The sequence below is a fragment of the Didymella exigua genome, assembly GCF_010094145.1.
Source record: "Didymella exigua CBS 183.55 unplaced genomic scaffold M421scaffold_19, whole genome shotgun sequence".
In the NCBI taxonomy this organism is placed as follows: Eukaryota; Fungi; Ascomycota; class Dothideomycetes; order Pleosporales; family Didymellaceae; genus Didymella; species Didymella exigua.
Genome location: NW_022984793.1, coordinates 129064 through 154059, shown reverse-complemented (window position 1 = coordinate 154059; position 24996 = coordinate 129064). Strand labels below are relative to the sequence as shown.

At 54.2% G+C, this 24996-nt stretch overlaps 11 protein-coding genes across 11 annotated transcripts in view; 5 read left to right on the top strand and 6 right to left on the bottom strand.

Annotated features, from left to right (window-relative positions):
- Window positions 1-125, top strand: part of M421DRAFT_422176 (uncharacterized protein) — a 1003-nt gene extending 878 nt beyond the window's left edge. The window contains exon 3 of the mRNA XM_033593079.1: window positions 37-125. The gene's annotated coding sequence lies outside the window, so the exon portion shown is untranslated. The remainder of the gene's footprint in view (window positions 1-36) is intronic.
- Window positions 126-551: 426 nt separating this feature from the next.
- M421DRAFT_66426 (acetyltransferase) lies at window positions 552-1134 on the bottom strand (the record flags this gene model as incomplete). The annotated part of the gene is made up of 2 exons (XM_033596322.1): window positions 552-1042; window positions 1092-1134. 2 exons carry the CDS (start codon window positions 1132-1134, stop codon window positions 552-554), a joined length of 534 nt encoding a protein of 177 aa, XP_033447191.1.
- Window positions 1135-1271: 137 nt separating this feature from the next.
- On the bottom strand, window positions 1272-2570 carry M421DRAFT_66560 (uncharacterized protein; the record flags this gene model as incomplete). The annotated part of the gene is made up of 1 exon (XM_033596333.1): window positions 1272-2570. The coding sequence occupies one exon, from the start codon at window positions 2568-2570 to the stop codon at window positions 1272-1274; it is 1299 nt and encodes a 432-aa protein (XP_033447190.1).
- Window positions 2571-2613: 43 nt separating this feature from the next.
- On the top strand, window positions 2614-5577 carry M421DRAFT_187179 (start control protein cdc10). The gene is made up of 2 exons (XM_033587953.1): window positions 2614-4603; window positions 4652-5577. The coding sequence occupies exons 1-2, from the start codon at window positions 2779-2781 to the stop codon at window positions 5362-5364; spliced, it is 2538 nt and encodes an 845-aa protein (XP_033447189.1). The 5' UTR covers window positions 2614-2778; the 3' UTR covers window positions 5365-5577.
- Window positions 5578-6273: 696 nt separating this feature from the next.
- M421DRAFT_187199 (uncharacterized protein) lies at window positions 6274-7180 on the bottom strand. Its single transcript, XM_033587954.1, has one exon. The coding sequence runs from the start codon at window positions 6917-6919 to the stop codon at window positions 6425-6427; it is 495 nt and encodes a 164-aa protein (XP_033447188.1). The 5' UTR covers window positions 6920-7180; the 3' UTR covers window positions 6274-6424.
- A 723-nt stretch (window positions 7181-7903) lies between these two features.
- On the top strand, window positions 7904-9538 carry M421DRAFT_6500 (uncharacterized protein; the record flags this gene model as incomplete). Its single annotated transcript, XM_033596210.1, has 2 exons — window positions 7904-8016; window positions 8071-9538. 2 exons carry the CDS (start codon window positions 7904-7906, stop codon window positions 9536-9538), a joined length of 1581 nt encoding a protein of 526 aa, XP_033447187.1.
- A 746-nt stretch (window positions 9539-10284) lies between these two features.
- On the top strand, window positions 10285-12788 carry M421DRAFT_422172 (general substrate transporter). The gene is made up of 3 exons (XM_033593078.1): window positions 10285-11101; window positions 11151-11624; window positions 11677-12788. The coding sequence occupies exons 1-3, from the start codon at window positions 10676-10678 to the stop codon at window positions 12367-12369; spliced, it is 1593 nt and encodes a 530-aa protein (XP_033447186.1). The 5' UTR covers window positions 10285-10675; the 3' UTR covers window positions 12370-12788.
- A 488-nt stretch (window positions 12789-13276) lies between these two features.
- On the bottom strand, window positions 13277-14973 carry M421DRAFT_422171 (thiolase). The gene is made up of 2 exons (XM_033593077.1): window positions 14639-14973; window positions 13277-14589 (listed from the first exon to the last, which is right to left on the bottom strand). The coding sequence occupies exons 1-2, from the start codon at window positions 14701-14703 to the stop codon at window positions 13404-13406; spliced, it is 1251 nt and encodes a 416-aa protein (XP_033447185.1). The 5' UTR covers window positions 14704-14973; the 3' UTR covers window positions 13277-13403.
- Window positions 14974-15040: 67 nt separating this feature from the next.
- On the bottom strand, window positions 15041-15841 carry M421DRAFT_187143 (uncharacterized protein). Its single transcript, XM_033587952.1, has one exon. The coding sequence runs from the start codon at window positions 15691-15693 to the stop codon at window positions 15148-15150; it is 546 nt and encodes a 181-aa protein (XP_033447184.1). The 5' UTR covers window positions 15694-15841; the 3' UTR covers window positions 15041-15147.
- A 1009-nt stretch (window positions 15842-16850) lies between these two features.
- Window positions 16851-18934, bottom strand: M421DRAFT_394595 (uncharacterized protein; the record flags this gene model as incomplete). Its single annotated transcript, XM_033590070.1, has 6 exons — window positions 18638-18934; window positions 18261-18288; window positions 17909-18143; window positions 17499-17653; window positions 17289-17467; window positions 16851-17142 (listed from the first exon to the last, which is right to left on the bottom strand). The coding sequence occupies exons 1-6, from the start codon at window positions 18712-18714 to the stop codon at window positions 16851-16853; spliced, it is 966 nt and encodes a 321-aa protein (XP_033447183.1). The 5' UTR covers window positions 18715-18934.
- A 4980-nt stretch (window positions 18935-23914) lies between these two features.
- M421DRAFT_6496 (uncharacterized protein) lies at window positions 23915-24680 on the top strand (the record flags this gene model as incomplete). Its single annotated transcript, XM_033596208.1, has 2 exons — window positions 23915-24416; window positions 24607-24680. 2 exons carry the CDS (start codon window positions 23915-23917, stop codon window positions 24678-24680), a joined length of 576 nt encoding a protein of 191 aa, XP_033447182.1.
- Window positions 24681-24996: the final 316 nt, after the last annotated feature.

Sequence of the window (24996 nt, the reverse complement as noted above, 5' to 3'; positions counted from 1 at the left end):
ACTGTCAGAAGCTGTGAGTGCGTACTGTCAGAAGCTGTGAGTGCGTACTGTCAGAAGCTGTGAGTGTGCACTGTCAGAAGCTGTGGGTGCGTACTGTCAGAAGCTGTGAGTGCGTGGCGGCGTCGTCGGGTGTGTGGATGAGTGCACTGTGGACGAGAGCGATGTGCACAGCCCATGGGACGCTAGGGATTGGGATGAAGAGATGGGTACGTATTAATGGCGCGGGTAGTGCTGAATGCACACAAGACGGACTACATGCTCTCCCCAGTTCATGATTGGCATTGTGTATTTCCTCGCCACATCGTGTTCGCAAAGCAATCGCTCTAGGTCCTGTTGCCAACGGTGTTTCCACGGGCGACGGCCATGTCGTTGGTGGTGGCAAGGGTGGGTTCATCGACGGGAACAGCAGTACTCGGTTCTCACAAACGGACACATGCGCACGCCCGCGATCGTGACGCCCGCACCGTGGTCCAGACATCACCTTCCGGCCTGCATGTGCCTGCCTGCGTGGGATGTGCCCAGCGCAGAATCAACTGCGGACAAGTTGCCCTCTATGATTGCGCCAGCTTGTGCAGTTTATCGCCCTCAACCCGGAGTCCCACCCACTCGTCCTTCTTGCCCGCGCCAATCTTCTCGCTCTGATAGAACCGCAAACTCGGCTCATTCCAGTCCAGACAACTCCACTCCAGCCTCTTGCCGTCGACTTTAAGCACCTCCTTGGCCAACCGCCTCAGCAACATGACGCCATACCCCTTGTTGCGGTACTGCTCCTTGACGAACAGATCCTCGAGGTAGATGCCGGGCACGCCGGTCCAGGTGCTGTAGTTGTAGAAATACAGGGCCATGCCGGCGACGGTGCCGTCGGGGTCTGTGGCAAGCAGGGTCTTGGCGAAGCCCTTGGAGAACTTGTCGGGATTCTCCGGGTCGGCAGCGTCGGCGTGGGAGAGGGTGCGGGTGAGTGAGTCGACGCTGGCTTTTACCGAGGACGACGACTTTTCGTAGTCGGCGAGCTCTTGGATGAGGCCAAGGATTGTGGGGACGTCTGGGGAAGGCGTTAGTGACGTCAGTGCAGATGGGGGGCTGCAGCATACCCTCGCGTGTTGCGTGGCGGATGGTGGCGTTTGAGGATGCCATTGTCATGGCTGTGATGCTTCTTCACGTGGAGCGTCTCTAGAAAGGCAGAGTCACCGTGGCAGACGTTTTTGCGGTCCAGACGCGCCCTGCGAATGGCGTCGGGTGGGATGATGCAGGAACCATGTGGGGCAAGGGTCTCATGCGTCACCGCCCGCGGCGACCCACTTGGCGCGAGCAGCGTCGCGCTCCGCCTTCCACTTGTCCAACTCCAAGCGCACGGGGTGGGTCTTGGGAAGCCACTCTGCGTAGAATGGAAACGTCATGGGCTTGCCGTTGTCGTTGCGCGGCAGCGCAGCCCCCGGGACGAATTCCTTCTTCTTTGGAGCCTTTGGTGCGATGCCTTTGGCGTCGACGCCGGCAAACAGGGCGTCGTCGACGGGCGCAGTGTAGCTGCGGGGCTGCACGGCCTTGAAGTGCTGGCCCCAGACTGCTCTCCACTGCTGGCGCGTCTCGTTGTACTCGAGCTTGGGGGTCAGTGTGAGCAGCTTGGCGTACAGACGCTGCATGAATCTGACAGTGAGGTTGTGCGGCCGATTGATGCCCTGCGGCCTGTCTGCTTTGCTGAGCTTGTCCAGCGCGAGACTGTGGTGCACCATCCGCTCAAGGCTGCTATCGTCGGCGCCTGGCTGAGAGGGAACGCCCGCCGCCGGCGTGCGCGGTCTCACGAAGCCGATGCGCTGCTGTCCATTGCTCATGGCTTCGAGACGATTCCATTCTTCGGTGGGAAGAGCGGGCAGGAGTGCGGTCATGGTGTCGGCGTACCAGCGGCGCACGTTGTTGATGGCGCGCTTAATGGGCACAGGCCGCTGCCAGGTGTTCAGCACGGGGGTGGTGAGGAACGGGCTCTTCACTGCGCGTTTCTTGTCGGTAGCCTGCTTGGACTGGGAGGTGACGAGGGCGCGCAGCCGTGGGTACTGCTGGGAGATGTAGATGGCATGGGAGCCGGCGCGGACCTGCGGGGCTTCAAAGTACTGCAGGCACTTCAGCTCGCTGCGGTAGAGCTGCTGCAGCGGGGCGGGGCCCGCAGGCCAGGCAGGGTCTGGCTTGAGCAGGTCGTCGAGCAGCGCATGCTTGCGGCGGCCCAGACGTCCGTAGGCGAACCACAGCGCCTTCTGCAGGCACTGGGCCTCGCCCTGGTTTGCGCGGCGCAGGAAGTTCAGCCCCTTGTGCGCCTTGCGCTGCTGCTGACCGAGGCGCGCCTTGATGATGCCTGCGTGGCGGCGCTTGAAGGCGCGGAGGCGGTACTTGTCGACGGCGGCGACGTCAAAGGATGCCGTCGCGTTGGGCCGCGGCTGGTAGGCCTTGAAGCGGGCGACAACATAGCGGCGGAAGTAGGTGCGGGCGGTCGCGTCGGGCAGATAGGTCGCCTCGCGCAGGAGGGCGCGCAGGAGGTGCAGCGACCTGGTGTGCGCGGGCGAGTGCAGCGGCGCAGGCATTTGGGCGGTCCAAGACGGTTGTCGGAGTTGTCGGCGTTGTCGAAGACGTCGAGGCGCGGCGCGTGATTGGTTCCGCGAACGCGTGAACGCGAACCGCTCCCCGACCCCAGGCCAGTTCGTGCTGGTCCCCGACTCCCCCGCCCACCAGCGCCAGATAGATCCGACGACGAGGACAACGTAAATCAGCCCAGCCGCCCGCCCGCCCGCCATGCAGCAGGTTGCGCGCTCGTTCCCGTCCGCCGGCTCGCCCTCGCACTCGGGCCTCATGGCTGCGCCCGGCTTCAACCGCTCCTTCAGCGACGTCAGCGCCTACGCCCAGCCCGCCATGGACAAGCCGCAGATCTACACGGCCGTCTACTCGGGCGTGTCCGTCTACGAGATGGAGGTCAACCGCGTCGCCGTCATGCGCCGGCGCTCCGACGGCTGGCTCAACGCGACGCAGATCCTCAAGGTCGCCGGCGTCGACAAGGGCAAGCGCACCAAGGTGCTCGAGAAGGAGATCCTGCCGGGCGAGCACGAGAAGGTCCAGGGCGGCTACGGCAAGTACCAGGGCACCTGGATCAACTACCGCCGCGGCCGCGAGTTCTGCCGCCAGTACGGCGTCGAGGACATGCTGCGCCCGTTGCTGGACTACGACGTGAGCGCCGAGGGCGGTCAGGGCCAGGGGCTCGACACGCCCACCAAGGAGCAGGCCATGGCGGCCAACCGCAAGCGCTTCTACACCCAGAGCATCGACTCCCGGCCCCAGAGCCACGCTGTGGGCGGGACCTTCTTCAGCAACATCTCGTCTACCGCCACCAGCGCGCTGGCCGCCATGAACAAGGTCGCCCGCCTGCACTCGCCCGCCCCCCCGCGCCCGCCCAGCGCGTCGCAGTCCCGCCGCTCGATGGCGCGCCCCGCGCAGGGTCCGGCGCCGGCGCAGAGCCAGGACTCGTTCCGCACCAGCAGCCAGCAGAGCGTGCACAGCATGGCCTCTGAGCGCAGCTTCAGCGGCGCAAACGGCCACACCGACTCGGCCTACGCCACGGGCATGGACGACACGCAGGAGCCGCCCCGGAAGCGCATGCGTCCGTCGCAGGACGACTCGTTTGCGCAGCGAGCCAACGGCGACGACATGATGCGCGACCTCGGCTCGCCTACGGAGCCCAGCGAGTCTTTCCACCAGCCCCACCAGACCGGCCACACCATCAGTCTGCCCGACGGCCACGCTCCCACAGCACTGCCGCCGCTGCCGTGCCCCGACAGCAAGATCAACGAGGAGAAGCAGGCCATGTTGACCGACCTGTTCGCCGACCAGACGCGCACAGACTTCACAAACCATCCAGCGATACTACACCTCTCCGGCGCAGACCTCGATATGCCCATCGACAACAGCGCCAACACGGCTCTCCACTGGGCTGCCACACTCGCCCGAGTCTCGTTGATGCGCTTGCTGGTATCGAAAGGAGCCAACATGTTCAGAGGCAGCGCAACGGGCCAGACGCCGCTGATGAGCGCGGTATCCGTGAACAACAGCCTCGACCACAGCTGCTTCCCGGAGACGTTGGAGATCCTGGCACCCCTCATCGAGCTCCGTGACGCCCAAGGGAGAACCATTCTCCACCACATTGCCGTGACGTGCGCTATAAAAGGGCGCGCGGCATCCAGCAAGTACTACCTCGAAGCGCTGTTGGAGTATCTCGTCCGCAGCAACATTGGCGGCAACCAGGTCCCCTCGTTCCTCGAGAACAGCAACTACCCCAAGCCAATAGGATTGATGAGGTTCATGCAGGAGATGGTCAACGCCCGCGACAAGGCCGGCAACACAGCGCTCAACCTCGCTGCCAGGATCGGCAACCGCAACATCATCTCGCAGCTTCTCGAGGTGCAGGCAGACCCCTCGATACCCAACCACAAAGGCACCCGGCCACTGGACTTTGGCGTGGGCAGCGACATGCACGGCAACGACGACAGCGCCCTATCTGCAGCAAGTCCTTTGAAAGGGAAAGCGCCGTTGAGCAAGGTGGAGGAAACGAGTCGCGAGATCCAGCCTTGTAAGTGTTTAGTAAAAAAAACCTTTGCCCTCCACTGACACTTCCAAGTAATGAACGGCATCCTCCAATCCGCCTCGATGCAGTTCACCCAAGAAGCGCGCCTAAAACAAGACGTAATCGACCAAACAAACTCAACAATCGGCACCCTCTCCTCGCTCCAAAAGTCCGAGCAAGGGCGCCTCGACACCCTCCGCACGCGCCTCCGCCAGCGCCAAGACCGCGCCAAGCGCATCGCAAATCTCAAGCGCTGGCTCGAGCCCCAGCGGCACATGCTCGCCGCGACAACCGCCGCCACCGACCTGACCCACCAGCGGGAGATTGGCTACGCCGACGCCGAGGGCGCGGGCCTGCTGGTGCAGGACTCGGATCTCGCCGACGACGTGCGCAGCGAGGGCGCACACCTCATCCGCCAGGCCTCGGGCGGCGCCGCGTATCTCTCCACCCCCCTTTCCCTCCCCGCATCCGCATCCCTGAGCCCGCATCTCGCCTCCATCCCCGCGAATGTGCTCCGCCAGCGCATCGAGGTCTACTGCCAGGCCAATGCCGCGCTGCTCCAGAGATCCAGGCAGCTCAAGGATAAAGACGGCCAGCTTGAGGCTATGTTCAGACAGGTCGTCGCGCTGTGTACGAATGTGCCTGAGGAAAGGGTCGATGGGGTCCTGCCCAGTCTTGTCGAGGCGCTGGATAGCGATCCGTTTGACGGCGTCGAGGTTGGGCGGGTACGCGAGTTCCTGCGCAAGGTCGAGGGGGTGGAGGCGTGAGTCGCTCCTCGCGCGAGCCGGCTCAGCTGCGTTTTTGTCGAGGAGCCGGCGCACGCAGAGGCGGCTGTCTGATTGATTGATACGAGATACCTTGATTGTGTACTGCGGAGAATACCATTTTCTTGTCGAGTCCATCTCTCTAACATATCCATTCCGCACCCACACTTTCTCGCCGCTTCTGCACGCAAGATACGCTGCACCCCTCTTCCATTCATCATGGCCCCGAGAACAATGTGCCAAACTTCTGCGCCTGCCCTTCTTGAATTAGTTCCAGCCATCACCTGTACTCGCAACAGGCCCTTTTGCCATCGAATGTCCAGACACAGACACGGACACGGACGGTGAGTTGGGGGATCAGCGCACGAACAGACGGCCGGGGCGGGTCAAGTATCTTGTTGACGCTGGATGGTTGGGGGCGATGTCTGATGCGTAGCGCGCTGTATCAGGTGAGCGGACAGGTACTACATGTGTATTTGGCTAGAGTGACTGGACGTGCATCCTGCATGGCAAGCAGGAAGGTTCCAGGTTGCGGAAGAAGAAGGCGGCGGCGTGGAGAATGCTCGCGGATTAGAGAAGTAATGCGGTACACCTCCGAGCACAAGTCGGCTTGGCGAAACCAGACAAGGCGATGGTGTGTTGTGATGGAACTTTGCCTATGGCACCGAGTGATTCGAGATGCAATGCGTGCAACGCAGTTTCAAATGCGGCGGCACGGCATCAGCATTGAACGGAAGCCCGTAGCTGCGTGTCGAGCTTAGGTTATTGCGAGGATGTTCTCGAATACAGTGGGATCATCGTACGCTCATCTCTACAGACACGCACAGCGTTGTTCGTCAATGTTGCGATCGGTTCTCGGTACAACTTTTGTGGAGCAATGACGTCGTATTCAGACTTTTGGTAGGGCACCTTAGCAGCCCGAACGTCGAATGTGGCTATGTGAGGGAGCCGGGTTCCATAATAGTGAGGCTGTAGAGGATCATCCGGAAGTGAACTGTGGAGACATAGTAGGGGACGGAGAGTATATGAAAGGTGGAAATTACGGCAATTGCGATCGCAACGTTTACCATATATCGACAACACACGCCACAATCATCAATCGTGAATACAACATACCATTCACATCACCTCTTCCGTCACCCAGTATAGGTCTCCGAGTACTTGTTGCAGGACGAGACATCTCAGAAAAAGAACGTTCCTGACGACTGTGCACACACTTGATCGAGCACACAACAACAATCATGGGCTCCGGATCCAGTAAGGAATCAGAAGAACTCATCGAGGTCAACAAGCAGGCGCTTCGTGAGAAGCGCAAGAGCTTTAATGGCGGAGTCTCAGTGAAGAACAACAACATCGCTGGTATTGGAGGAGGGCCTGGTGGACCCTTTGGCGGAAGTGGTGGCGGTATCTTAGGCGAAGACTTTGGTGGAGGTGGAGATGAGAACTTCCTTCGAAAATCGAAGACCGATGTGCAAAAACAAGAGCGGCACTGATTGGGTTGCTTTTGAAGACGGGAAGGCGAAATTGTTATTTTGACTGGATTCTCTGTTGGTAGCATACTGCATTATGTCCATCTTGGGTCCTGACCTGGCGATCTCGCTGTGCAGTTTACATTTCTGATCTTGCTATCAATCAGATGTGCATTGATATGCGTCATAGCCGCTCCTTTCTGCAAGAAGTTCTCGATGTTCTCCATCGCCGGCCCTTCAAACCCACTCGCCGTCTCATACGCCCCCCCTGCATTGCGAGACGTCAAGCTCGCGCTCTGCATCTTGCAAAGCTCTTGATTAATATGCGGCTCATATTCGTGTACGTATACCCCAGTAGCGAAGAGATACCCGCTCTCCAGCGCTTCCGCGAGTGCTGGCTCGTCGACAAGTGTCGCGGAGCAAAAGGTCAACCTTTTACTCCCTTAAGTAAGTTCGTCTCTAATCGTGACAACAAGAGTACCGCAAGCGGTGTTGACAAACCAACCGCCCTCCTTGAAATGCTGCAGACGCTCTGCAGCGATGAGCTTGGATCTGGAAAATGGCTTCGCAAGTGATATGCAGTCTGCAGTGGCCAGCATGTCGTGTTAGGTCTAGATCTTCATAGAAAGTCGCGTGTACCGCGCTCTCTTGTTCTTTGGCCTCGGAATCAGGTCGTGATGCACTACAAGAAGTAAAGCTTCCGTCTTCTTAAATGCGTCCAGGACGTGAGTTCGGCCTGTAGTGTGTCAGTATATAAGAGCGTATTGGAGCGTCAAAATGGATGGCCAGGGCTCCAACAGGATGAACAATAGTCACGATATGACGAGGGTGCTTCGGTTAGGTACCGGTAGGGCGATTCGCGAAACACAAAACGAAGTCCAACTCGGCGCATCATTCTGGTACTTGTGGAACGGAATAATAATACAATTTAATCTTAAATGCGCTGTAAAGACCTGCTTGGACCCAAACCAGCCGTCTTGGCTACGCTAGCGCGGTTGCCTAGGTACCAATCCTACAGCGCCTATATATATCTCATTGTGCCGCCTTACGTAGCAATCGGTACGTCTCAGATCATGGATGAAATGAGCTCCAATACTACGCCTGCCTTTACCAGGCTTCCAGCTGAACTCCTCATACTGATCCTGGATCAACAACATTCAGTATCAGACAAATATGCTGGGGATATGTGAGCTGCAAGACAGAGACAGATGCCTTTACGCCCTCTAACATGCGATCAAAGTATCGACTACGCTACACTCAAGTCACTCCGCCTAGCCTGCAGACAATTTGCCCATCTGCCAAAGCTTCTTGGTAAGGTGTTCAAGCACATCCTGATCATAGCTTCGCCAGAGCAAGTCCAAATTGCCGAATCGCTCGACCTATCCTCCATCAAACCTTACGTCAGAGTGATCACGATGGCACCGTCCAAGTACAGTTGGACCATGACTGAGCACCAATTTCGGCACATCGTCTCAATCCCGCGCATCGAGGAGATATGCCAGGAGCTATCCATGACGTACTACCGAGTCAAGAGTACAGGGGGAGACGTCAGTGGCTTTAGCCAGTCGAGAGAGCAAGAAATAAAGGAAGGGTGGCAACACTTCCTCGAAAAGCACACAGATGGCAAGATGCCGTATCCCGAAACCGAAATCGTCACAGGCTACGAGCGTTACATGCAGTGTGCACGACGCACTCGTAGAATGTTCGAGGAGAACAAAGTGCACCACGCCTGGACGAAAGTGTTTACTCAGCTACCAGATGTACATTCCTTCAGAGTCGGAGCTTGGGGATTTGATGGCAGTAGCGATGACAATTGGAGAGACTTGAGCTGCGAGCCTGTCACACACAGGCATAATTATAACAACTCCGGACATAATGCGGGCGTATGCCGGCAGTTGCAGGAGCCGGTTGGGGAAGCACTGTTGAGGACAGCCATCGCAAGTCTAATCGCTGCCGGGTCAATCATAGCGCACCTTGAGATTGACTGTGTTCTCGACAGCAAATTCGTCTGGGCTGACGATGGCACATTGAGGGATTTGGACTTATCGCGTCTCCAAACCCTGACCTTCGACCCGATTGAGGTGGACTGGTGGGAGAAACGTGGATGGACCTCAGAGTATGAGGCTACTGCCGTTGCCCGGTGCGGGCTCGCACTATCGACAATTCTGCATACGTGCAGGTTTAGCCTGTCCAAGCTGATCTTATACCCAGAGTACGGCGAACAATACATCGTTTGGCCACCCGCGGCCCCAAATCGCCCCCTAATGCTGCCGGCCCTCAGGAGCTTCAGAACAGGGATGAGCCTTGACCTGCCCGAATTCGCGCGCTTTCTACTTCAATCTCCTGCTCTGCAGTTTGTCCAACTCGATGGCTGTTCAGGTCGGCTTGGAGAGTGGCGTGAGCTATGGGATGCTATACGCAATCATCCCAACCGCATGACGCTCGAATTCGACCAGCTTCCGTGTAACAGCTATACAGAGTGTAGTGTGTACCACTATACAGGTGAAGATAGTAAAGCGGACTTTGACGATGACCCGTGGGACAACATCCAATACAGTCTGGAGAACTACTTGTCCGGAAACAGGCATTGGGACCGTACGTTGAGGATGTGGTTTGAAGATGGGGGCGACGAGCCTACCGACTCCGAAGACGACGAAGATGATGCTATTGAAGGCGAATTCGTCAGCGAAGCTGACGAAGAGCAGTAGTATTATGTTATTCAAATATTGTGCCATCAATTCGACCGCATCAAAATTTGCACTGAGATCGCATCTATGATGTATCCCTAAACAAGAGTAACGACCTCGAATTTTTCTCATCCAAATTCCAGTAAAGAGGTAGAAAGATGTTTATCATCTTGAAGGGTAAACACTCGCCCAGTGATCCGTCTCGAGGGTAAAGGTTAAGCAGCATACAGCCTGTGCGACTGATCATCCTTCTAACGATACTGCCGTCGGATGAAGGCTCTCCCAAAATGTCCCAAGCCTTGAACAACCTTGCTGCTGTGTCGAGAGTCTGCCTAGAGGCGAGTCTGCATACTGGGCAAGATCGTAGGTATCGCTTGGTACCTCGCCAGGACTAAGTCAGGACAGCACACTCAAGCACATCAGATTCGGGTCCACAATACCGATCTCGCATGCGCTCTGAACACGCCTGACGCTGAGGCACCGTCATCGTTCGACGATGTGCTCAGAGTAGGATGAACTCAGCTTCACCGGCTTGGCTGCATGCAAGAACTAGCGAAGGGTTCCTGGACACCTAAGCTTCACACGAAACAACGTTGCAGCGGCGCTCGAATCGCTGAATTGTTATTGAAGATTTTGGTGCGTCATCGTCACTGCCGTCGTCGCCACCCGTAGTTTCACCAGACATCGCTAACCTGTATTGGACTAGTGAGGGTGAGGCTCTCGCGGATATAACGCCTCCAAGCCTACAAGAGTTTACCCGGGCGCCACGAAGCTTAAATCCTTTCCCTCAGCGGCTCCACATCGTCGTCACTTCTTGATGGTTATTCGTGGCAGTGGTTGGCCGCTCCGCGAAGTGGCATGCACGCGGAGTATCGAGCTTCACCAGGATTACAGATACATCCGACATCTCCGCCTAGAGACCTCCACACAGAATAATGTTCACCCTGATGCTGTGTTCCGGGTAGGAAAACACCGTGGGGGAAGTATGGAGTCTCCAAGGGGTCCAACGATTTGGATGGAGCAGTGTGGAGCCCCGTAAAAGTCAGTGCACGACCTTCGGACTCATAACAGCACTGCGTCTTCGCGACCTTTGTTTCTTTGTCCCTCTTACCATTTTCTACTGTCACCAATTTCCTGTTGTTGGACCGAACTGCCAAGATGGGTATTCTCACGATGGTCGAAGATCGGCCCACGCCGAAAAGCGTGTACAACTGGCGCGTCTACGTCTCTGCAGTGACCGCGTCTTTTGCATCTTGCATGATCGGCTACACAACATCGTTCATCGGCACAACAGTCTCACTCGAGTCCTTCCAGGATGAATTCGGCCTCTCGACAATGGGTGCTTCGCAGAGAAGTTTGATTCAAGCCAACGTCGTCTCCTTGTTCCAGGCCGGAGCTTTCTTTGGATCCATCTTCTCGTATGGCACAGCGTACTACTTCGGCCGACGTATCACGCTTTGGACTTTCGTCACGATGTTCATCATTGGTGTCTGCATCACCTTCGCAGCCATTGGTGGACACCTCGGCCCCATGTACGCAGGTCGATTTATTTCTGGCTTTGGTGTTGGCGGCTGCACGATGATCGTAAGTCTGGTCTCGGTCTCGATTAGATCTCAAGCTGACATGGCACCAGGTCCCCATCTTTATCTCTGAGATCGCACCGCCCGCCATTCGTGGCCGTCTTGTTGGAACTTACGAACTTGGCTGGCAGATTGGCGGTCTGGTCGGCTTCTGGATCAACTTTGGTATGACCCAGACCGTCGCCTACGGTCGCAACCAGTGGCTCATTCCTTTTGCCGTCCAACTCATCCCTGCTGGAATGGTCCTTATTGGTAGCGTTTTGTTTCTCCGAGAGACACCTCGCTGGCTATGGACCAGGGACCGACGTGAGAAAGGTATTGCCAACCTTTGCTGGTACAGGCAACTGCAGCCTGAGGACACTTACATCATCGAGGAAATCGAGATGATGGACCTTCAGATCAACGACTTGCCCACTGGCTTTATCAAGCCCATCCGCCTGGCTCTGACCAACAACGCCGTGCTGTGGCGCCTCTTCCTTGGTCATATGCTTTTCCTGCTCCAGAACTTCTCTGGAATCAACGCTATCGTATGTCATCTGGACAGCCTCTCATCTGTAAAGTCGCTCACAAGCAATGTAGAACTACTACTCACCCACCATCTTCCGCACAATGGGTGTGAGCAACACCGAGACCATCGATCTGATGACCGGTCTATTCGGCGTCGTGAAGTGTATCATGACTATCCTCTGGCTCACAGTCCTGATCGACAAGCTCGGTCGTCGCACACTCTTCCTCGCAGGTGGTGCCTTCGGTGCAGCATGCATGATCACCATCGGCGCTCTGGTTGTCACAGAGCCCGCCGCTGCGGAAGGCGCTGGTCTTTCCAGCCAAGGAATCGCAACAATCTTCATGATCTACCTCTGGACCTGCATCTACATCACCTCCTGGAACGGCACACCCTGGGTCGTCAACGCCGAGATGTTCAATCAAGCGACTCGCAACGTCGGGCAGGTTGGTGCATCGATGGCAAACTGGCTGTGGACTTTCGTCATTGCTCGCATCACGCCGAACATGGTTGCTGGAATGGGCCACAACGGGTTTGGCATGTATTTCTTCTTTGGCGCGGTGAGCGCGTGCGCTGTTGTGTTTGTCTGGTTCTTGGTTCCTGAGACGAAGAGCGTGCCGCTTGATCAGATGGATAGGCTGTTTGAGATAAAGCCTATCCGGAGTGCGCAGCTGAAACTCATGGAGGAGTTGGCGACGAACAATGCAGAGTTTACGAAGTTGGACAGGATGGATGAGGAGGTTCCTGAGCAAGTTGAGGGGCGATAAACGCCGTGATGTCTTTGTGATAAAAGCACAATTTTGTGTAAGTTACTGTTTCAATATCCGAAGTTTGCAAGAGATTTGCGGGTTTTGTCTCGCAATTGTCACGGCAGAGTATAATGGCGGGCAGTGACCCAGGATAGTTTTTTTGCTTCCGATCTGGGTTCACACGATGCTGGCGAAAATATAAAGTGAGAACTTACCTAGGTCTCCCATCTAGCGAAGTCCTTCGTCATCATAGAAGTGTTGAAAGCGGTAGCGTATCCGATCAACACTGACGTGAGACCTACTTGTTTGATTTTCAAGAACGCGTCTGTTTCGCCGAAAACATGTTTATTAGCGCATTGTCATTTGAGACTTGTAGATCGACCCGTAGGTAGAGTCTGTCAGACTGGTTTCAGCCATTCATTGGCCTTGCAAAATCGATGCATCTGCTTTCAAATCCGTTTACACCGCAAAGCGTAGCGCAAATGGCACATCAGTGCTCACAGGGTCATTTTCAAGGCCAGACCCATTACGTGCCGGGAGAGAGTGCGCATGTAGAGATCTTGAGTGGTCTGATGCCTCAGGTCGTTTGGATACGAGACCAAACGGTGCAACGCTTCAGCAGCACATGAACTTCTTTGCATTATCTTTGAAATGTCGTTGAACAAGATGCAATCGAAGTTCGCACAGTCAGAGCCAAGGATTCAAAGCCTGAAGCACCGGCAAGTACGCATTTTGAGCTCGAACACGAGCGAGCCGATCGAAATCGACAGACAGATCAGACCCGTACAGACATGGATGGTTGAAGTGTGCCCCCGCCTTGCTTGGGTAGAAACTCAGAGCGCAAAATCCTGGGCAGATCACCGACTGTCAACTAGGCGCAAACATAAAGGCAGCAGTTGGTGTGGTTATGTGAGCACAGGGAGGCGGGGTTATGAGTTTGGTAGACAGTCGTGGACAATGCACGTGACCAGAACTGAGCCAAACAAATCGCAGGTAGGATTGATGTGACACATTTTTGCTTTGCCACGCTAACATAATACGCACTCAACAACCTATAACTGCTCGTTGACAAACAGACCAGCCATGCCCATACCAGTACCAATGCACATACTAGTCAAAAGCACCTTTTTCTTCTGCCTCCTGCACTCGCTCAGTCCTGTGACAATCTGGCGGGCACCCGTGCACGCCAGTGGGTGACCCAGCGCGATAGCACCGCCCCTGACGTTGAGCTTGCTGTGGTCGATCTTCAGCGTCTCCAGGCAGTACACGGCCATGGACGCAAACGCCTCGTTGATCTCGATGAGGTCGACGTCGTCGAGAGTGAGCTTGAACTGGCTCAGCAGCTTGGGGATCGCGACGGAGGGGCCGATGCCCATGATCCTCGGCGGCAGGCCGGCGACGGTGGCGCCAACGTATTTGGCCAGGATGGGCTGGCCGAGGGCCTCGGCCTTGGAGCGCTTCATCAGGAGCACCGCGGCAGCGCCGTCAGTCAGCTGCGACGAGTTACCGGCGTGGCTCCTGTCGCCGTGGGGCAGGAAGGCGGGCTTGACTTTCTGGAGGGACTCAAAGGTGGTGCCTGCGCGGATGCCCTCATCCTTTGTGAGTGTGACCTCCTTGGTCTCGCCAGTCTTAGGGTCCTTGATGGTGGTCTTGATGGGGACGATCTCGTCGTCGAACCAGCCGGCCTTCTGCGCAGCTTCGGCGCGGCGGTATGACTCGGCGGCGAATCTGTCCTGGCGCTCGCGCGAGATATTAAAGTCCTTGCCAACGTTCTCGGAGGTATGGCCCATAGGCATCATGCAGTCGGCGGCCTCGGGGTTCGCGAGGATCTCGTCGACGAAGGGGCGCTCGAGGCGGTCGCCGCCTTGTGTCATGCTCTCGGCGCCAATGGCGAGACCGCACTCGATGGCGCCGACGGCGATCTGGTTGGCGATGTCCTGAACGGCCTTGAGGCCCGAGGAGCAGAAGCGGTTGAGCGAGGAGCCGGAGGTGGTATTAGGGAACCCGGCGGCGAGCATGGCGGCGCGGACGTAGTAGGCGGCCTTTGCGTCCGAGACATTACCGCAGCAGATGTCATCGACAACGGCGGGGTCGAGCTTCGACTGTGCGATGACCTGCTTCAGCGTCTTGACGAGCAGGCCATCAAGTGTTGTGTCCTTGAAGCCACCCTTGTGGGCTTTTGTGAGGGGAGTGCGGATAGCGAGGGTGATGACTACATCGTCGGGATTCTTGGTCGTGCTGTGCGCATTAGCGATGGGACAAAGCAGAGGGCTCGGCGGTTGTGTACATTGCGGACAGGCCGCTGGTCGAGGGCGAGATCTGCGCAACGATGGACTTGAGGCGTTCTGTCATGATGGCGGTATTGTGTGGAGTGGTGCAGCAAAGAATTGATCAGATTTAAGAAGAAGAGATACCGCTGAGCAGCGAAAAGAGACGTTGAGACGATGATACAGAGGCGGAAAGCGGAGAGCTTTAACGAGGCTGGGGTTGCTGCACGGCGCAAGATGCCTCGGCTCACCGGACACAAATCACGGGGCCCTTCGGCAGTGCCCAGAGCGGCCCCAGACTGCCCAGGCCTCGGACTTTTACATCGGTTCGTCTTGTCGGTACCGAGCGCGAGGCTGGGAAGGTGATACCCTGCAATCATCAGAATGGACCGAAGGCAACGATTACCTAGTTGGGCAAGTCCCAAACTGTCGATTGCGGCGGGGTCACAACCCTACCATCGAGAACGCGGAGTGCTTCATCAGCCGTCAACAGCTTCTCGGGCCGATTTGGCAACTCGACCACAGTTACCTAAGCAACGACACAAGCCTGAACTCGAAGCAAAAGGCAATTACATTTGAGGTGGAATGGTATGACATGCAAAAAAGAGCATTTGCAGCAAATGCACAGCCCTTCACATTCCCGATTCAGCAACACTGCATGTCGATAATGACCTAGCCGTTTTACCAGGGCTGACATGCGCCGTCTTCGCAACACTCGGGGCTTCGCTTCCATCGACAGCGAACGACAGACCAGCACCACCACATCAATACCTCTCGAATCCAGCGCCTCACACTCCACATTACTACCAGAAAGGTTCAGCAGAACACGGCGCTGATCAGTGTTGACAACATTCGTAGCGTTGCCCACACACATCAGCGAGAACGCATAGCTGCCGGCGCTGTCCATCTGGATCTCGATCATGTCGCCACGCCTGACCGAACCGGATTGAATCCATGGATTGATGAGTCCAGCTCCAACGACTCCTTGAGGTGCCTGGCGGTGTGAATGTCGACTATCAGCCAGTCCGTAAAGCCGGATGGTCTCGATGGCCTGCGATGCTATTGCGTCTAACATGAGGGTCTCCTGAACCTTTGTCGGTGTCTCCTCGGACTAATTATTGCATTCCGCCGTCCGGTAACATCAACTTCTAGAGCCTCATCTTCCGCTCTAGTGAGTAACACACAGCGGAATGTGGCACACAATAAACGTTTTTTAATCTGTTATGTGCCAATGCTTCGGTCTACATTGTCAGAACCTTAACTTGAGATCTCCCGTGCTGGACTGCCTTCGAAATCGTGTCCGGAGCCACAGCGCTTGCAACGCCGCAGTAGTCATGCACGACTTCTAACGACTCTCTGCAGCCCAAGGGGAGTATTCTTTGTACACTTTATCTGCTGATGATGCCTAGGAAAGACTGCTTCTCTGTATATAGAATTTCCTATTTCTGACTATAGGCCACGAGCATCTCATCACTCTCTTCGTTGTGCTAAATTGTACAGGACCCTTCAGTCAACCCTACAGTAACTGTTACTGAGCAACGACTCGGGCTGGTCACACAAACCACTACAGTTACCTCTGTACAATCTACGACAATATTGACTACTTCGACCGCCATTTCGACTGCTACGCTGATCATTACCACGCCTTCAGTGTCCACATCATTGGTCACGGTCTACTCAACTTTGGCCATAAATGTTTTGAACCTTCCCACAACGACTGTACATCTTGAGCTTACTGTGGATTCAGTGCATTAGCTGACTCTGCCAGGTGTCGGTCACTTCAACTCGGACTTTTACGACTGCTTCGCTTACACTTACGGCTACCTCGACCAGCATCGTGACAGCAACCTTGGCAACAGCGACAATTTACAGCACCTCTACATCTCTCGTCACGCAGACACCGCTTCCTGCTGTTACCTCGTTAGTCACCAGCACTGAAACTCTTTATTCAATATTTACGCAGCTCGCTTCTACTGGGTAAGTATCCTCTTGCTGGAACGCAGATCTTGGGCTTCTAGGCTTGTGATGTGCCAGTTGCCGATTGTGATAGAGAATTACGCTGACCTGGTCGCAGTAAGTTCAGATTTTACTCCATGAAGAGGATGCGGCAGCACAGCCGCAGACGAGGCACGGACATGATCCGGTCTATATTGCTTTCTTGAAGCCCTCTAAAGGCAGGAGACATTCAGACGCGGCCTTTCGTGGCTCAGAACCAGTCCGTTCTAACCCTAGCTATCCAGTAACACTTCCTGCACAAACTTTGAGCGTGACAGCCACGTCATACATTACCAGCACATCTGTACAGCTCTCTACAAGCACGCAGACTCTCCCGGCAAGCACCTTGTTCTCTACGATCACCCAGGTGCCTCTCCCAGTGTAAGCTTTGCCATGGAATTCTGTCGAGTGCCGCCCTCCTCTTCGGTTCGATAATGACGCGATTCCAGCACGATCACAGCGACCACGATATCCACTAGCACGGTTCAGCTGCCAGCTATTGTACAGCTCTCGACCACCACGTCCATTCCTGTTCCTGTGTAAGCTCAATCACGATTGCAGTCCATTTTTGATACACTCCAGCCTGCATTGGCTCGTATAGAGGGCATTCTATGTACTGACGATGTTACAGCACGATTACAATGACGTCACTTCTCACAAGTACCGTCCAATTACCAGCAATAGTCCAGCTCTCCACTACCACGCAACTTTCGACAACAACTTCCATTCCACTCCCTGTGTAAGTCTATGGCAGCCGCAATGTGTCTGAAGTGCTCCAAATTTTGGTCCTGTCCGCTACCAGGAGCTCCAAGAGAGCGAAGAGTTCGAATCCAAGTGCTGACGTAAATCAAGAACTGTCACCGCAACATCGGTATCAATCAGTACCAGCTTGTCCGTACAGACGCTCCCTCCCGTCATACAAGTTTCTACGATCACCTCCGTGCCCCCGGCGATCACGATTGTGTCAACTCTGCCTATTGTTACCATTATTTCTACATCCATACCTCCTGCTTGGTACGTAATCTTGATGTCTGGAGTGCCTGAGTACCCCTAGAGGCTTTCGATCCATGCTAACAGATGGTCAGTGAGTCCTATTTTCCCTTCTGCTTGACGAGATCGTGCAAGCTCGTGTCGAAGAGGCCTTCGGCAGCATTCACTAGTTTCTCCCACTCCCACTCTTTATGCGAGTGCTTGGCGTTCTCAACCAGCCCAGTTCTATACATCACGTCTTTTCCGCACCGTTCGTGGTACGAACGAGTGTCGAGCGCTTTAGGAGCCCTTGCCCTTCTTCTTACATTCTCGCGGACTACCCGCAAACTTCGTCTGAGCCTTTACTGACATGGCACCTTTCCAAGTGACTTCGACGGTTACTTCTGTGTCAATACTGCCTGAGGTAACTATAGTGTCTACGTTGATCAACGTGGTAACCTCAATTCCTCCTGCCAGGTATGCATTCCTCTCTTTGAGCAAGAGTGCAAGACGTCCTACTAACGTGACCGCAGTGAGTTGAACTCTTTCCGATTGCCTTTCCTGGGATTTTGGTTTCATGAGTGCCCCTTGAGCGAGTCGCTCCAGTATCGGCATCTACTAGAACCCGCCCCCACGCAATCCTTGAACAATCCTGACCCAGATCTTCTAGTCACGTACACGACAACGGCCCTGTCGATACCTCCCGCTATCACAATTGTATCTACATCTATTCCTCCTCCTAGGTAAGATGTCCAAGCCGGCGTTCAGACCTCCGTCAGCCTGCTGTCTTTCATGTAGTCAGACCGTGCTAATGAATCGCAGTAAGCTCAGAATTCCGTATCGAACGCGAAGCACCGGCAGGGCTTCTTAATTAAAGCCCTTTTGGACTCGAATCGTGATCGACCAGGATCTCTGCTAATCAAGGGCCTCGTCTAGTCACCCTCACAACTATATCAATTTCGATACCTCCCGCTGTCACGATCGTTTCTACATCTGTACCGCCCCCAGGGTAAGTCCTATTTAGTTACAATCAGCAAGCAGCCACTAGAACATACTATATGCTGACAACTGAGCAGTGAGTTTGTAATTTCTCTGATTGGAACTCCGAGGAACCCCTTTCGCGACGTTGCATGTCGGAATGCCCCGAAGCTACTGTGCCAGGTCAAAACTTGTAGCCGCCAGCTGGGTCCTCCGATGTAGGATCACAGTGCGCTCGTGTGGGATTTATTGAGCATATTGAAGCTCCGGGCAGGTGGAGAGGGGTGTATAAAGACACCTGGCGCAAGGCTGCTTAGTGCACCCTGTTCGCTCCGTTTGCGAAGTCTGTTCACAGGCAACCCGCCCACATCGCGTCCACCTGTTTCTACTGTCGCTCATCTTTACATGCTTGAGCAATATGCTGATAGTCTAGTTACACTCACAACAACCTCGATCTCGATACCGTCGCCTTCCATTTCAATCCAGACGATTGTGCAGACCCAGCCACCAAGCTTCATCACTACTACAACAAGCCAATTGCAAATCACCACCGCTACGCAAGTAGAGGTTCAGACATCAAGCGCAACGTTGACCCTCAGCATCACCACGACCTCGGTTCCGCCCCCTGTCACGATTTTCTCGACATATACACCACCTGCAATCGTCCAAATATTGAGCTTCACAACTACAGCTATGCCGCCAGTCGAGACAATTATCAGCACTTTGGTTCTACCAGCAGGGTACGTATTGCGCTGTTCTAGTCCGACAAAACTAACTGTAAAGCAGTAAGCGTTCCCTCCGCTGCAGAGGTCTACTTGCAGCTCCTTTGTCGTTCCTCCCTTGCGTTAAGTGACCGCTACAAGTCTGGAAGACGCGAACGAGTTGCAGAACTCCAAATCGATCACGGCTTGGCTTGCACATACTCCATGCAGTCTAGACTCTTGGAGGCATTTGGTGTACCTCATCGACTACATCGGATTGCGTGAACTTCTTCCAGTCTTCTGAGGTCGCGGTACATTGTGACCGGTGTTTGAGAGTTCTTTCGGTACCTACAAGACACGTGTCCGGGTAACCCAGCTCAAAATCTACCCTGTGCCAGAGCCGAAGCGTCACGTCTATCTTCTTGTTTGAGCACCTCGTTCTGCTCGTTCGCCACCATTCAAGCGGTAGAGGACTTCACTGACGTGTGTCCTTGCTGTCTAGTTACGGAAACGAAGGTGACTTCGATCACGAGCATTCAGACCCAGATCGTGGAAACAACTTTGACTTCAACGCTATCTCTCCCACCGGTCACGCTTACGCGTTCAATTACTAGGCATGTTTACGATACTTCTCTTCCTGTCTACGGCGACATCTGAGCGGTCTGATCGATTTGGGGGTTTGAAGAGACTGAACGCACTCAGACTGACTGTCGCGTAGTACCGAGACTCAGATCAGCATACAAACTGCAACCCTAGATCGGTAAGTAACCGCGTTAGCGTCACACCCTGTCACTCACATTTCTTGGTGCATATATCCCCTTTGTTGTTGAGCAGTTGACGAGAGCACATCCTAGAGACGACCTGGCGAACTGTTTAACCAGCCTTGAGGCCCTCGCGGCACTGAATCGTCCATACCGTGCACTATTTGACTACGAAGCAATCAGCTATAGGATAGAGAGCAGACTCGGATGCGCCGCGGCACTAGCGTTTTTTCGCGATTGAGTCCACATTCCAGCATCAGCACGTCAACATCGTTCCTTTGGTTTGTTTGTTTATTTGTTTGTTTATAGTATGTAAGGTCGACAATATCTTCCCTTGCGTCGTCGAGACAAGCATAACACCAACGTCGACCACTCCAGGACAGGATGTGCCATGAAATCGTTCCCTCTGCCGGACGGCTTTCTGAATTACCTCCGGAGCTGGGAAGGCTTTTACTCACGAACACGAACGCCCATCAGTCAATGGTCTCCTGGATCTGGGACTGGCACCATGGACTCTAATTCTGGACTGCTCATCAACTTCTTGGAACCCGGACCCTGGACGTGTCGTGCTTTGCAATGCTTCTTCTTCTTCTTGTTCTTCTTCTTCATCTCGCTCGCTTTCAGCACCATGTCCTCTGCTCGGGGAATGCTGATCGGCTGCTGACGATCGCATAGGACGTTGACGGAATTGGCAACACTTACCGAGACCTCCGTGCCGGTCCCAGTCACAATTTCTTTGGTCAATACGATCTTCACTACAGAAACGCTGCCCGCCGAGACCGTGACGTTCAATGGGTGAGTCCAATCAATTCCGATTTCTTAGAGAGGTTGTTCCTAACTTGGACAGAACAATCTATGTCACTCCACCTGCCGTCACGATCACCGAGGACCGGACACTTCCAGTAGTGACACAGACCTTGGATCCGCTCACTATCACACGCGAGAATACTTTGCTGGTGACAGAAACATTACCGGTATCGACCGTGACATTCAACGGGTGAGTGAAGTCCTTCAGCCGCTGATATTTGGTCACCCTGGTTGTTCCCATCCTCAAGCATCAAGAAAGACTCAACTGCCTTCCGGGAGATGTCTCCAGTGTCCAGGCAGTGTTTGCCATACATTGGCGGGCTTGCCCAAACTGTTCAGATGACGCAAGAGCTACATTCAGAAGACTAGTCATCGTCAGATCACGTTCGCGACTCTTTCTGCACCCTATAAAGCTTGAGATGACCTCTAAGCACTGAAGTGGCGGATCAACAAGTTGTCCAGAAGCTAACATATGTGATAGAACGATCTATATCACCCCGGATCCCGTTACATTGACAATTGACAACACGATCCGGGAGATTCAAACACTCCCTGCGTCGACGATCACCGAGATTCAGGACACCACGGTCCTGATTACGCAAACTCTACCGGCATCCACAGTGACCTTCAATGGGTAAGTGAATTCTAATTTGCTGTTAGATCTTTGCTGGCGAAAATATCTGTCAGCAAGAAGCATTTCAATAGAACCTTCTGTGCCGGGTGATGGAGTCCATGATTCATCTGGCACGCTTCGACCGCTCCAAGGCCGTTGTGTAGGATGAAGTCAGTTCTCAACTCTTGCTTCATGCACTGAGACTTACACCACGTGTCGCAAGCGGCGCAGATTTGCCAAGCTGTCTTGATATATTTGCAATGCTGATTGTATGGCGCGCTGACTTGTCTTGACAGGACCGTATATGTGACCCCGCCTCCGGTCACGATTGTGGAGAACAGCATTATCAGCACAACGGAGACCCTGGCCCCATCTACAGTCACTTTAGACCCCTCTACAGTACTCATCACTCCTTCGCCAGTGACGATCACTTTAGATCCGACGACTGTGGTGCAGGACAACACGCTGTTCACTACTCTGTAAGCACACAGCATGTCGATTTGGACTCAAACTGACAAGTTTCTAGGACCGTGACGCAAGTCACTATCGAGACATCTGTACAAGATAGGTCAGTACCATTTACCCCACTTGCGGTTTCAAGTCAGCTTTCCTTTCGTTCCTTCTCCGCATTGCACGACGCAAGGTTTTGTATAAGCCACTTCCAAGCGGAGACGGATACCGGCCTTTCCTGCAGAGTAGGCCATTACAGAGACCACACCCTTTCGGATGCACAAGAAATTTTCGGACACCTCCAGAGGACCGTACGACGCATATTGGACTTGTTCGAAACCTCCTCTGGTCTGGAACGCAGCGACCTACCGGGAGGATGTTATTTCCAAGGAACACACCTACGACTTGACAGGCCTCTGCTTCAATGCAAGGCTCACTGCATCCAGAAGTCATACCATGCGCATAGTTCAGGTACCCAGTCCGCTCATTCGAGATACTGACGCTCTGTTACAGATTCTCCACTACAACTCTGACCGAGTTCGCCTACCTCGAGACACTTCTGTCAACCGTGTATCAAGGAACACTAGTCGAGACATCGTACATTACCGGCCCCACGGTGACGAGGAATACCCCAGACACAATTGAGATCACATTACCACCTGCGACAGTGTAAGTTCGTAACGCTGATACTCCTCCATCTCAAGAAGACGTCATTGGATGTCGTTTATGATGACTGATCCTTTTCCAGGACCCTACAAGTTCCCACGACTGTATCGGAGGTTTCCACTATCCAACAATACCTTACGGTCGTTGAGAGTATTCCAACTACGAATTTCGCCACTCAGACTCGAGTCGAAACCGCGGTCATCTTCAGCACAAGTACGCAATTTGTCAGCTTCACTACCACATCGTCGATCTATGTAAATGCTGGATCGACTGTAACAAGCACGACACTTATGATCCGCCCAACCACTCTTACGCTATTTCAGCCGGCCGCTTTCAACGTGACAAGTGAGTTTCCTCAATCCTTGCGGCAACCTATCCGCGGCTCTTCAGTGTGGCAGAAGCAACACCTTTAGAAGTCCAGTCACATCATATCTTCGATCTCTGCGACTGACCCAAATGATGTTCATGTCGTTGCTTAAAAGAAGCATTTCGCACCAGGAAGCCTTCAAGACGGGATGCTTGGGTTAATGGAAAGCTAACGAGGTGCCAGATTATATCTATGAGACTTCGACAGATTACAGTACTGTTACAGAGACTAGCGTTTTCCGCGAGACTACAACAAGTTCTGCAACGACAACAATTGCGCATACAATTTATGTACCGCTTCCGGCTCCGACTACCCAGTCGACTGCTGCACCACTTCCAAGCCTCAGCGCGGAACCTAGCATCACGCTGCCGCCTACACCGCCGGCTACTGTGACGGTTTACAGCAACATTTTCAGCACAATTTTGGAGTTGAACACGATTCTGCAGCCAACAACGATTGTGAACTACAATACGATATATGTGCCGTCGCCCATTACGGTCGTCTTAGTCAGCACCATTTACGTTCCTCAGCCGGCCATCCCTTTCCAGCCACCAAATACTCAGTTGAGCACGGTATGCTTGCCGATTGTGACCACTACCACGCTTTTGTTGCCGCAAGTCACAATCACCAGCTTCAAGCGAAGCACCGAGTACGTCGTGCGTACTGATACAGACTATGTCCACGAGACTACGACACAGTTCGTTACCCGTGAGTCCTACTCTTCAAAGCTAGCTCCTGAGAAACGCGAGCATGCCTTCGGCTACTAGCTCTGCATATAGTTTCAGAGTCGGTTCAACTAACCTTCAGCTACAGAATCGGTACTATTCACAACAACCTACTCTCTACGCGCCTCCTACATCACATCGACGCAGAGCCAGACGATCACATCTTCCTTGCCAGCCCCCACGCTCACAAGTACATTAGTGCTACCGCCCCTAATATCTACATTTGTACAGACAATTTCTGATACATCATCGCTGCCAGGCACAATGATATACAGCACACTCATCCCTCCGCCATCGATTCTTACGGCCTACCAAACTATCACTTTGCCGGCATCAACTGTTACGAGTACATCTGTGCTTCCCGTTAGTACACAGTTCATCACGCGGACCCTCAGTCTCGTAGAAACCGCCACCGTCCCTGCTGCCTGGGACGCCACTGCAGTACCTACAGTCCCCTGGGCCAATGCCGACGCACAGACTGAAGCTGTACAGATTCGAACTATCACGACGACATTACTCCTTCCTGGCGCGCTAGTGACCACTACGGCGTTCTTACCCGGTATTACTCTCGAGCAGACTGTTTCGCTTACCCTTTTCCGGACCATAACTGCTGTCCTGACAGAGCGAGAAACGATCAACTTTTACGTCACGCGCACTTTGCCACAACAGACAAGTATCAGCACAGTCTTTGTGACTACTACGTTCCCCCAGGCGACTGTATCTTTCACGTCGACCGCATACATTGGCCCTACAGTCACTGAGGTATGTACGTACTCCTTTGGTTCCCTGCTCAGCCACCAATTTTCTAGCCATTGCATGCTCTGCTCTCGTGTGGTATACAAAGATCCTCCACAAACTTTGAAATGCTACTCCAGATTCGTTTGTCTTATTCATGATCTTCATCTCTGCACACAATTTCCCTGTCTTTCTGCCACGCACCGCTAACACCGTCTCAGGCACCACAGATTCGCACCATTACAGCTATACAGACGTCTTTGCAGGTATCGCAGACTACTGCTACTGTCCATGACACGACTACAATTTACTCTGCTTCCCTTGTCTGGTTCACGACCACCCAGGAAGTCACATGCACTATTGTTGCCCCTCAGGTGTCGACATCAACCATCTTACGATCTTTTACCGATTATCAGACAGTGGAGGCTCTCACCACACGGACAATCTTCGCGACACAGATTTCCGTGATAACCAGCACATTGGCGGCCACCACTTCGATCGTGCTGCAGCCGATTACGGTCTATTCGACGAATCTTGTCCCTACCACCTTCACCCTTACTAGTACCGTGTACAGCGTCCTTGAGCGAGGCATCACCACAACCATTTTTACC